General features: G+C 44.7%; 1 protein-coding gene across 1 annotated transcript in view; it reads left to right on the top strand.

Annotated features, from left to right (window-relative positions):
* ell (elongation factor RNA polymerase II) overlaps window positions 1-11,331 on the top strand; it is a 32,957-nt gene extending 21,626 nt beyond the window's left edge. Inside the window, exons 4-12 of the mRNA XM_084920864.1 lie at window positions 402-565; window positions 1,583-1,833; window positions 1,922-2,046; window positions 4,562-4,637; window positions 6,664-7,246; window positions 7,570-7,636; window positions 8,442-8,613; window positions 8,735-8,779; window positions 8,863-11,331. Of these exons, the coding sequence (XP_084776990.1) occupies window positions 402-565; window positions 1,583-1,833; window positions 1,922-2,046; window positions 4,562-4,637; window positions 6,664-7,246; window positions 7,570-7,636; window positions 8,442-8,613; window positions 8,735-8,779; window positions 8,863-8,967 (1,588 nt within the window). The 3' untranslated portion in view covers window positions 8,968-11,331. The remainder of the gene's footprint in view (window positions 1-401; window positions 566-1,582; window positions 1,834-1,921; window positions 2,047-4,561; window positions 4,638-6,663; window positions 7,247-7,569; window positions 7,637-8,441; window positions 8,614-8,734; window positions 8,780-8,862) is intronic.
* The last annotated feature ends 864 nt before the right edge of the window (window positions 11,332-12,195 follow it).

The raw sequence follows: 12,195 nt of genomic DNA, 5'->3' as shown, positions 1-12,195 counted from the left end.
CCATCTCATTTTCTGCCAAATCCTCATCAAAGTGGAAGGGAATCAAAGGGAGCCGGAAAGTCTGTGAAAGAATAGGATTTGATGCCGCAGTGAGTCGTACTGTGGGAACCCACAGTTGGCTGGAAATTGAAAAAATAATAGTTGTGCCCTCCGGGGGTTTAATGGCTCTCATGTGGGCAGGAATGCACGGTGAAGGGGTGGAGTAGTGAAAATAGTCTTTAATACTTAATGTTATAAATACACTGTTGCAATACTTTAAAGTAGGACTCGTTTAAATGTATCACAGGTGTCTTATTCCCCATCTCCAATAAAAGGGATTCTAATGGGATTTTTTCCAGTTCAAACTTCTGTCCATTCATTCTCCGTCTTCCTCTCTCACCACCTCCTTTTTGTTTTGGCAGTGAAGGGAGCATTCAGCTGGATTGTTTGGGTGGGATCCAGGACAAGATTACAGTATGTGCCACAGATGACTCCTACCAGAAGGCCAAGGAAAGCATGGCCCAGGTTGAGGAGGAGACTCGCAGCAGGAGCGCCATCGTCATCAAGCCTGGGGGACGATACGTAGGTGAGAAAACGCGATACTATGACACATGAATACCAACTGTTGGTCTGTCATTTTCAGAGTCTCCTACTCACACAGACTAGTAAGACTACCAGTGTTGAGCTTTTGGTTCGTGTGAAGCGATATTTCCCTGCAAACACCCACACTTGGCCCGTGCTCTGCTGGTGAATGGGTTCTCACTGAACCAGACGGCTTGTTTGAGCTTCCTCGCTGTGGTTATCTGAATGAAGCGTTAACAGAAAGTGACCTGTGTCTGAACGGCAGTGTACTTTCACGGTAACAGCATGCGTGCTTGCTGTAAAGGCTCATACGCACTGATCCATTTCTCCTTGAATGTAATTTAAAAACACACAGAGGAGGAAATGCCACCAGGCACATCCACACATAACACGTCCACTTCCTGAATCTCTGTTTTGGTATCAGAGCCGCACCGCAGTGCCCTGAGTGTCAGTCGAAGCAGAAAGCCGCAGCGGCTCTGCCTCGCTGCCTACAAAGAAAGAAATCTAGTGTGAGCCTGTTCAGCATGAGGCTCTGAGTCAAGCACGCTCGGTCCGCGTGCTAGGAAGCAAACGGGGTGTTGGTCTCACCAGGTGATCCGAAAGCAAGGTGTCACTGGGAGATGGCGATCACCGCTGTTTGCTGGAAGTTTAGTGTTGCCACACAGACTTGAACTTAAGATCATTTCACAATGCGTCACCTATGAGTCATCTGCAAGCTCTCCCAGCCTTTAACAGCCACTGTGTCCAAAGATGCTGTGATGAAATTGCAGTTTTTGTTCTTAAGAAAATAAAATACACTGGCTGCCAACCAAAAAGCAACCTGATGACTCATTTTTCTAACACTGTGTTTATTTGTGATTAAATTACAGCTTAGCTCACTAAATACCCCTTATAATTAAAATTATCATAAGACGAGCGTCTCGTCGTAACTCGTAAATAAACTGCAGACAGTTTTCCTAAAACTCTTTGAAAGATCCGTTAAAATGTGTAACATCAGTCTGTGCGTTTTAACTCTTCTCAGGTAAGAAGGTTCAGATCCGGAAACCGGCACCTGGACTCTCAGACGTCGCCCCCTTACGGAGGACGTCTCGACCCGTCATCATCTCGAGCAGTACGCTGAAGAAGAGCGCAACTCAGCACAGGCCGCTCCGAGAGCGCCTCGTCCACCTGCTGGCTCTCAAACCTTACAAGAAGCCCGAGCTGATCCTGAGGTTGCAGAAGGATGGTCTCTCGCCATTAGACAAAGACTCCCTGGATAGCCACCTGCAACAGGTCGCGCACACACTCTTGGGCCATCATGTAGATTTCCTGATACTTTGATAGTAGCTGGGCTCACCTGAGATTTCTGCTCCTTTCATAGGTCGCAAACCTGAATGGGAGAGAAAACACTTTCACATTAAAGGACTTTTTGTATAAGGAAATTCAGAAGGACTGGCCAGGCTACACAGAAGGAGACCAGCAGCTTCTCAAGAGAATTCTGTTCAGGTACATCAGCAGTCTGCAGTTATAATAAATATGTGTACGTGTGTTCAGTGGGATAGCATGCCAGCAGTTAGAAGGCTCTGATACTGTAGCAGTGTTCATTTGTACAGCAGCATTTCTGGTAGATCAGTAGATTTAAGTTTCATCTCACGTGTTGTGGCTTAAAAATCTTGAAAAGCACCTTGTTTGTATTTTTGGCGAGAGTTAAGCGCCAGAGTGATGGTTATGAGTTTAGTCTTACGGCGCATTGAAGTAATGTTTAATATCTATGCATGCTTATTTTTCTTTAATATTTTCCTCGTGTCGTTTATGAGACGTGATCGTTGCATGTATAAGGATATTTTTGGATTGAAATTATTTTCTTTCAGGTTTTTTTTTTTTGGGAGGTATCAATGTGCTCGACTTTCTCTGTGCCCCAGGAAGATTTCTGCATTCCACTGAATTTCCTCTTAGTGTTGTATTTGTTAACAGCGTGAGCTGCTGGCCTCCGTCCCAGTGGAAAAATCTGGTTTCTCATGGTCTGGAACGCCGAGGAAAAGCAAGCCAGCGAGGGAGCGAGCGCCCGGCCGGCTATATATAGACCAGCAACATTCAGTCCTCAGTTTGTGTTTATGTAGTGGACTCCAGAATAGCTCCAATTATCCACAGTAACCTTAACTGTGCCCACACCTGAAGGCAGCCAGGATATTAACACCTAGTGTTCATAATGCAACACGCAGTCTCATGCACTGCAGCAGTTCTCCAGTTTTTGTCGGAAAGTCTAGTCAGTATTTCGTGTGTGTGCTCTTGTATTTTCTTTTTAACATCCGTACATGCTTGCTGCCCATTTGTGTGTCTTTACTGTACTTTGAGCTCTTTTTGGGGGAGTTTATCAGCTGACTAGCAAACAGCCTCCCACCTAAATACCACCTCCCCCTCCGTGGCTCCTCCAGTGTTTGGAGCTAATGCAGTCAGTCACGCAGGAGTCGCACAGCAACATGAGTGAGGCGCACATGATGCAAGTGTTACAGCACATGCTGATCTGTGTGTGAAGTGGCACCTGTCCAAGGTTCAGCCCGCTGTCTCACTGCTCTCACTCCTGCCTGCCTTTGAGTGTCAGCTGCACACTCACTCTCTCTCACTCACACGCACACTCGCCTTGATTTTTACAAGGGTGCGGCACTGACGAGACTTGGTGTACCTAACTGCCCCCTACTGATAAAGTCCTCAGCTGTGGCAGGAGCATCTCTGCATGCGTCTTTATTTTTATGGCCACATGTGGTGTTTGTCCAGTGAATTCTGTTTTTACTGCTAGTGTTTAACCCAGCGTTAGAACTCGGCTCAGGTCAGCGGACTGAGGTTCCACTTCAAAAAAGCAACTTTAAGGACTGATTCATATATCTGTGGGGAATACCTTGTAGAGCCTGTGATGTATCCTACCTAAGTGGTCAACATTGTTGTCGTGTCCTGCTGTTACACGTGCGGTGCCAGTCGATAGGAACAAATCCTGTGACTTTTTTCCCCTCTGTATATTGACACTGATGATTACTGAGGCGTTGATTGTTGTCGTCTCACTGATATCGTACTTCAACATTAAACGTAGCTGGAAATGCACAGGGAGAATCGACGGGCCAATCGCAGTAGCCGTGGGATGCTTCAATCTAACATGTAGTTATGCTTCTCAGAAAGTGTACGTTGTTGCACGTAGCATGCACCGTTTATCCTTGTTCATACCTGGCCGTGCAATGATTCGTGGGTAATGGAGGCAGTTACGATCGGCGTGTAAATGTTGCTCGTTTGCCTTTAAATCGACGTTCTGTTATTGTCGGAGCATGCAAAAGTAACCTCTTTATAAATGCAACCCGGCACAACAAGCGTCCATCCCCAAGTGAGCAGCAGCACCACTTTCTTTGTCACTTCAGAGTGTTGTGGCACTCTCTCGCTCATCGTGCACGAGCTGCTGCCAAAACCGTTCAGCCGTTAAATAAACACACTGCAGTGACTGAGAGATTAAAAAGCATTAAATGTTAAAAATGTGCACAGATTTTATTATTGAAACTTTGCCTTCTCTGTACATAATTAAATGCTGCTCTCAAGTACCTCCTCCTTCACTCAGTTGTCATAGCTACCCTCTGAGCTTCTCAGTGTGACTGTCTCAGGTCTTTGAAGTCCTCGTACATACAATTTGCTTGTCACAGAATAAATTTCAGCTAGATTTCTTTTTCTGTTTTTTGCCGTGTATGCTTAGAAAAGGGGATTTTAAGCTGTAAGGGTTTAAGTCATTTCAAAGACACTTTATGAGCCCATGATTGCTTCAGACCTGAGAAGCGTGTTAGTGGTGTGGAAGTGTCTTGTCAAACGCTGAGGTTGAAAGAGATACCTTTCCTGCACTTTAAGCCCCTCATTGCTGCCAGTGCATATGTTGCTTTAACTCACCAGGATAGTTGGATAGATAAGAGTTTTAATGCACTGCAGATATGCATAAACTGTATTAAATTTTCTTGGCTCTGTCTCTGTCTGTGTGCATGAACTCTCTTAGGAAACAAGCCCAGAACAGCTCTGCACCTCCACCAGAGAGCCCACCGAAAGAGCTGGCCAGCTGCTCTCCATCTCAAGTGAGCCTCCTCTTCCTTTAACCCGTCTCTCACTTCCACACATTTTCCTAAAGCCTCATCTGCCGTTTCCTTCTGCCTCCTCCTCCTCGTTACTGACTGAACATTTAATAACGAGTCTCTTCCTGTGATCAGACCACGATAAAGGGCTGGTTAAGACGGAGGAAGCTACATGTAAGAATAGAAAACCCCTGTTTGAGATACAGACCAGGCAGAAAAAAAATTCAGTGTAAATGCAAAGCGTAATGTGTAACCCAAGCATGCTTAAGCCTTTTGTATGTTTCCAGCAACCTTGTAGAAAGGCAGGAGGAATAGGGGTAAGATTATTTCCACCTAATGTGTGTACTGGAGCGTTTCTTTCCATTTCCACCAGTTTACCAAACACTGCAGCCTGACCCCCGGACTGTTGTTGTAGTAGTCTGGTGGTGTCTGGTATTTCCCAAGGAGGGTTTTTCTAAATCATCTGGCTGTCTGCAAAAGTATAAATGTTTCCTCTTAGTATCCTCCTCTGTGAATTTCCAAAGTGCCTTTTGGAGTAAATGTTTTCTTAAGTGGTTGCTGCTGGTCAGAATTACGCATTAAGGGATATTAGAAGCTCCCCTAGAATCTTTAAATAAATATACACGTTTCCATGAATACTTAACTTTTGTTATTATACAAAATATCTTCTTGGGTACACTATATCTGCGTGAAATTGTGTTTTCCTGCCTTACTGCCTAAACAATTTTTTGATATTTTCATACTGCCTGTCCTGTTAGGTCTGTACAGACGTCTAAATTTACCATTATTTACACTTCCATTAAGCAGAGGGAGGAGAAGCGGCTCTGCTTTATTAATAGCTCCTTCCACTCAGCTGTTCTTGCCTCAGACACCTACTGTTTGCCCCTTCCTTTCCGCTCACTCCCTCTGTAAACATGCGCGCGCGCGCACACACACACACACACACGTTTCCATATCTTAGTGAGGATATCTCGTTGACATAATGCTTTCCCTAGTCGTTTACCCTAACCCTAACCCTCAGCCTAACCCTGCCCATAACCTAATTGTAACCCTGACACTAAAGCCACATTTTGAGTCTGAAAATTGCCTTCAGACTCGTTGGGACGAGCATTTTGTCCCTATAACGGGTTGTTAGTCCCCACAAGCATAGTAAACTTACAATTTTTGGTCCCCACAAAGATATGAATACACACACAGGCCTCCGGGCTCCATTTTTAGCTGCATTGGTAAAAAGACAGAATCACAGCAGGTAATGCAGCATAAACCTGAGCTGGGTCTGGTCTGAATCAGGGAGTGCTACAGTACAATGGGAAGGCATATCCACACTGATGAACATGAAACTTAAAGTCTAGCCTCCTCCATCATGGCTAATCATAAAGAAGTCTTTTCATTCCGGCTGTCATCTCAGGAGACTTTTGATCTCAGGTGTCAAAGGTGCTTTGTGTGGAGAAGATTAGAAGAGCTTGGGAGGTTCAAGCTGAGCTCTTCACTGGCTCTTTGCCTTTGTTTCACACCACCAAGTCAGGAGAGCAAACAAAGTCATCGAGTCTGCCACTCCCAAAGTCTTCAGAGTGGACTGGGTCAAACAGGGCTGTCTGTAATCTAATCTCTGCTGTTGTGAAAAGGAAGCACAGTCCTCATTGTGTCTTTGCTGCTAAGAGTGCTCTTCCTCGAATACTCTGTAGTCTTGTCGTTTTCATTATGTTGCTTTCTGCTCTCATTAGAGCAGGGGTGCCCAATCCTAGTCCTCGAGAGCTACTGTCCTGCAGTTTTTAGATGCATCCCTAATGGTTTGATTACCTCTTCAGCATGCCATCAAGTTTGGCAAAGGCCTGATAACAAGCCATTCATTTGATTCAGGTGTGTCAAAACAAGGATGCATCTAAAACCTGCAGGACGGTAGCTCTCGAGGACTGGGATTGGACACCCCTGCATTAGAGTCTCTCCCCTGTCTGATTTCACCTGGAACACTATTTCACATCAAACGCTGTTTTAAGGTATGAAACTAAAACTGTTTTGTTTTTGCCAGAAACGGCCCGCTGCCGACTTCATCGACCCACTCGCCAACAAAAAGCCAAGGATATCGCACCTCGCTAGCAAGGCTGCAACACCCCCGGTTAATGGCAAGATCAGCTCTTCCAATGGCAGAGGCGATGCAGGCAGCGCGCAGTCGGGAGTGGTGGGTTCAGCGCCAGATGGCGGCACGCCGTCCGGCTCCCAGCAGCTGCCCATGCTCGACATCCCCCGTCCTTTTGAAGCATTGTCGGACGTCAGCAATGACTCCAGCAACAATGGACGCGACTGTGACTCTCAGGAATCGGCGGTGCCCGAGAGGTTCAGTCAGCCGCCTTCGCTCCCTCAAACATCTTCCCCCAGACACACGGTCCTGGAGGCCCCGCGGGACAAGAGCGCTTCCTCCTTAAACACCAAGTCTAAAAAGAAGTCCAAAAAGCATAAAGACAAAGAGAAGAGCAAAGATAAAGAGAAGGTGAGGGAGAAGGAGCAGGAAAACGAGAGGAAAAGTCGTGACGAGTGTGTGCCGGAGCCTAATAGAGCCTGTGAGACGAGCCTAGGAAACCTCAAAAGCAACAGTATTCCACACAGAAGCACAGGTGAGAGCAACACACACACACAGTATTTTACTGCGTTAGATGTGGATTTTTGAATAAAAGTGATACTTGATATTTCGATGCTCTCCAGTTAGTCATCACTGTGAGTAGGTGATGCATCATGTGACGAGTCCATTTCTTATCGAACAAACTGAGACCCCTGCTGTTCGAGTTTGTGCCTCAAATGCACGCCTGTTAATTTCACTGGCAGAAAACAGATGATAGTTAAATACAAATAACAGTCATACTGACGTTTCTCTGCTTTTGCATCAGAGACCTGCACAGACGACACATTGAGATTATTCAAATGTGTGTTCTCGTTTCAGATCTTAATGGGATGTGTAACAGTACCAGTATTCCTTCATCTTCACCTGAAGTGGCAGACTATTTATTGTGAGTATTCAAGTTTTGACAAACTTCTTGTTAAACTCGTCAGAATAAATGAGACAGCCTCCACCGTGAGTCACACATGAGGAGAGGAGATAGTTCACTGTCCCATTGGTGGTGAGACGTGACGTAAAGGAGACGGGTGCGTGCTGGTGTTCAGAAAACGCTCATTACTTTTTCGTCCTTTTGCCACCCGGCTCCATAGCTGTGGCTGAGATGCAAAAATTATACTCCTCCTCCTCACAGCCACAACTCAAACATGAACGCAGACGTGATGACACATATTTTGGGTTATGGTTTAAGTTGCACTTTTCCCGCAGCGTCAGACTTAAAAGCCGATATTGATTCTTCTCACTCCTCACAACTTGAACTCAATAGCTGAGATGTCCTGTATGTGCACTGTGGGACCTTTTCTAAAAATCCTTTAATTACCGAGGCCAGCGAGGTTATATTTCTGGGTTCTGGTAAAGTTTGTGTGTCAATCTGTCTGTAAACACAGTTTTGAAAGAATTCTTATAAAACGTTGGGGTCATGTTAACAATGCACTCAAATTTGGCTCGCATCCACTGAGGTCTTCGAGGTCAACTCGATGATTTATTTGTGGAAAACTGACAAAAGCCTTATAACTGAGAAACTCTGACTTACAACTGTGCTGTGTGTTGTGTCATCTGTTTTTTACTGCAGACAATGTAAAAGTACATTTTAAAAAAACAAAGAAAATCCAAAGTAAATGCTGCCCAGACAGGGAGTGTCCTTGGTAGTTTTGGCTCTTTTTGTTCAGTAATATTTTTTTCTGTATTCTTCTCCTTAGGAAATATACAGTGATCAGCTCTCCGGAGCAGCGTCAAAGGTATAAAAATGATTTCAACGCCGAGTACAGCGAGTACCGGGGACTACATGCTCGAATAGAGGGCATCACCCGGCAGTTCACGGTGCTTGATAATGAGCTGAAACAGCTCCAACACGGCACAGACAAGTACAAGGTAAATACCCCGAGAGAGACGCGAAAGATTCCACGGCACCACAAGTAACCGTATAATAAACACGACGCTTTTACCTTTAATGTGAAGACGAATGACTTAAACGCTTTCCTTCTTTGAACAGACGGTTCACAATCAAATACTTCAAGAGTATCGTAAAATAAAAAAGGTAGGTTGTGGCTCTGACTGACGCTGATGATGAAGTGTGTGAGCGGTTTATCAGATTCTGACGCTGTGCTTTTTCCATCGCAGACTAATCCAAACTACAGCCAAGAGAAGAACCGCTGTGAATATCTACACAACAAACTGGCGCACATTAAGAAACTCATTGCGGAGTACGATCAACAGCAACTTTAAAAGTGGTTATTAGACTGTGTTCCCTGTTATCTCTGGAAGCCGAGCAGATGGTGGAAAGCTCCAGATTCTGCTTGTGTGGGGAGAAAAGAAGAAGAAAAAAATTGCCATGAAGGGAGTATTCCTCTCATCGGGGCCAAAGGCTCTAGTGGGAACTAAGCGGGACACGCTCTGTTTTTCTTTTGTTTTTTCTTTTGTGGAGATGAGGCGAAGCCTGGTGTGCATCCAGAAAAAGTGGCTCTGTGCAGGTCTGTTTTTCTACACACCCTGCTTATAGTTCAGAGATGTGAAAGTGTCAAACATGGAAACTTTGCCACGTTCTTGGGAGATTTCCAAATTCTTTTTCCTGCTTTGGGAACAGGAGGGACACGGAGATGAAAGCTGCAGATTGAATGCCAAATGCAATGAATTTGTTTTTGAGTTGAGAAAAAATTAAACGAATGATGAAAAAGTTTTCCCCACTTAGTGAAAAATGAATGGTTGAGTTGTCGAACCTATTTCTTTGTATTTATTTTGGATATTAAAATGGGGGATGAGTCTGTTTTACACTCCTCTGTATCAGTACTTTAAAGCTTCTGTTCTCACATTTTGAATGTCTGCCTGTATTTTATCCAGAAGCTGCCTTGCCCGTCTGTCAGTCTTTTGGGATAACTTTATTCTCTTTATTTATCTCTTTTAAAGAGATGCAGATATTACTGTTCATTTGAAACCGGTGCGCACGGTCACACGGGGGTTTGTGCGTTCAGCTTTTCGTTTCTAAAATCATATGCACGCGTATTAAAGGAGGGGGGGCTCGGGTTTGCGGTCCTTCAGGACGAACTCCCGAGCTCGGTTCCTGCGGTGGTCCTAAGTTGTGGTTCAGTTATTGCGTCAGTGAGAAACTATTCTCTGCTGTTAATGAATCGTCTTTCCCGTTTATTACGGCTTTTGTAGCAACAGAATGTGTCCGAGTTTTCTGAGGAGCTCGGTGTCAGTGTTACCCTTCTTCGCACTACGGAAGATCCTTGAATTGTAAGCTGAAGCAGACGGGATGCAGACCTACAGCCTTTTTCTTTTCATCTCCGGGAAGTTTTGGAAGTTTCGGCTTGTGCACCATTATCACTTTCAGTTGTGTTCAGATCACGTTTACTTTTGTTTTTGTCTGCTAATCTTCCCGCATGCTAGTCCATCTGAGACGACTGTTAAGATGAAGCCATTTTTGTTCATCTTCCGAGTGGAGCCCGGTGGACCTCCTGCTCAGAGGAGGACCACTTTTTGCCTTTTTCAAGTGTGATGTCAAGTATTTACAGGGAGCGACCCAAAAAATCAGTTTCCCGGGTCAGCATCGAGTCGAGATGCCCGAGAAACGTCGAGCGCCGTCAGCAAGTGCGTTTCTTATATCGATCTTTTTACGTGAATATGGAGAATCTGCACTTTTTCTTCTGATCTTGCTGTTACCTTGGGGTTTTGTCCAATCGACACACTTCTTTGTCCATCCGAGTGCATGCTTTATGAATGAGTTACAATGAACAGTCTTTGTATCTTTACTTGAAGAAAAAAAACTGCCCAAGGATATTAAAATCCACGCTGAGGCCTAGTCCGACTGTATTATCATGTAATCGAGTAGACGTGACTCTGACCAGCATGTATACCAAAGTGCTTACTGAGTGGGATGACACAAAACGCTCTACCAAATGTTGGCAAAGGAACTCTTCACAGAATTCCCCGCTTCCAGTTCTCATTAATTTTGTCTATGATTTACCATCCAGTAGGAAGTTCTTCAGTGTTTCCCTGTGAGAGGGGTCAGAGCTTCGCACTGGACTTGTCAGGTTTCAGATTTTCATCTTGCTCCTAATGCAAACACTACATGAAGTTCAGAGCTTAGAAATGCTGCCGGGTTCAGACCGAGGCTGGATCTGGGACTCGGAAGTCTGTGAGGAGGAATGTTTTGTTACTGGTATCAACACTCGGCAACACCGAGCGTTACACCTTTTAACAAAGACTTTCAGTCACTCTTACTGTACCTTGTTTTCTACAAAGATTCAGACATGATTACTGTATTTCCCTCTCTGGTCAAAATCCATCGTGAATGAGTTTATCAGTGAAAGATATTTTGATCCAATGGAGAGCAAACTGGTAATAATATGCCAGCACAGGATTACCATGTACAAGTTGATTGTGCCAAAATGATCTGTTTGTATAGGGTTTTTTTTTTTTTCCCTTTTTCTTTTCCCTTCAGTATATACATGCTGCTGTATAAGCAAAGAGGGCTTTGGTGGACAGTCGTGAAATGTTGGCGCTAAAACCCAAAGCACGCTTTTTGAAAACCATAAGGGACTGGGACTGAGATGATCTTTGTTTCAATAATAAAATTCTTTCAAATCTTTATTTGTGAAATTCTGAATCCGTTGTTGTTGCCCTTTATTGTAATGGTGCTACATTTCCTGCTGTTTCCACATGGGGTCAGGAATATTTAATCATACAGATGATGAAGTAATTTTTTTTTAAATTTGTTTTTAAAGCTTTCAAACATGTTTGTGGAAGTTCAAATTACTGAAGCACTTTCTCTAATTAAGGAAATCCTCATTAATTTATTTATTTATTTTTGTAACAATTACTGAATCGACTGGTTTGTAATACAGCAGCTGTCCTTTGGATGGCAGCAGCCTCACACTGTTGGGTTCCCCAGCCTCCACACAGTCCTGGCATGCCTCGCCTTTGTCCATGAAGGCAGCAGATTAACTAGAAATATTTAGATCCATGCGGTGTCCCAGATTTCTTTGTTTCTCTTCGTCGGTAAACCCTTACGTGTGCTCGGCGACACCCTCGGGGATCCATTTGGTTGCAAGGGGAAGTAGTTAAAAGCTTCCACTTTGTAGTCTACGTGTGTCTTGTGTCTAATTGGCATCCTCTTATAATTTGTGAATGTGTGTTTGCTGACACTTAAACGTGGATCCCAAAAAGGCCTTGGCATGGCAGCGTGAGCAGAGGATGCTCCAGCCAGGCAGCGCAGGACGAGGCTCGCTGTAATCTGACACACTGTGAAAGATCCCAGAAATCTACATAGCGACTGCGTTCCAGTTGGCTGGGCTGAGCTGTGCCTGAGCCTCGCTGCGCATGGCTCTCATCCCGAAGCTGGCCTCAGAGCTGCTGAGGGAGCTGGAGGGGAGGGGGGCTGGTCAGAGAGTTCACTGTGGCAAGCTGCCATCTCCCCCTCTCCTCAACATACAGCAGCATATACACAAACATGTT

Source organism: Perissodus microlepis, chromosome 23 (genome assembly GCF_051167445.1).
Source record: "Perissodus microlepis isolate ML-2025 ecotype Zambia chromosome 23, ASM5116744v1, whole genome shotgun sequence".
NCBI lineage: Eukaryota > Metazoa > Chordata > Actinopteri > Cichliformes > Cichlidae > Perissodus > Perissodus microlepis.
Note: the sequence above shows the minus strand (reverse complement) of the source record. Positions and strands in the feature narration are given on the sequence as shown.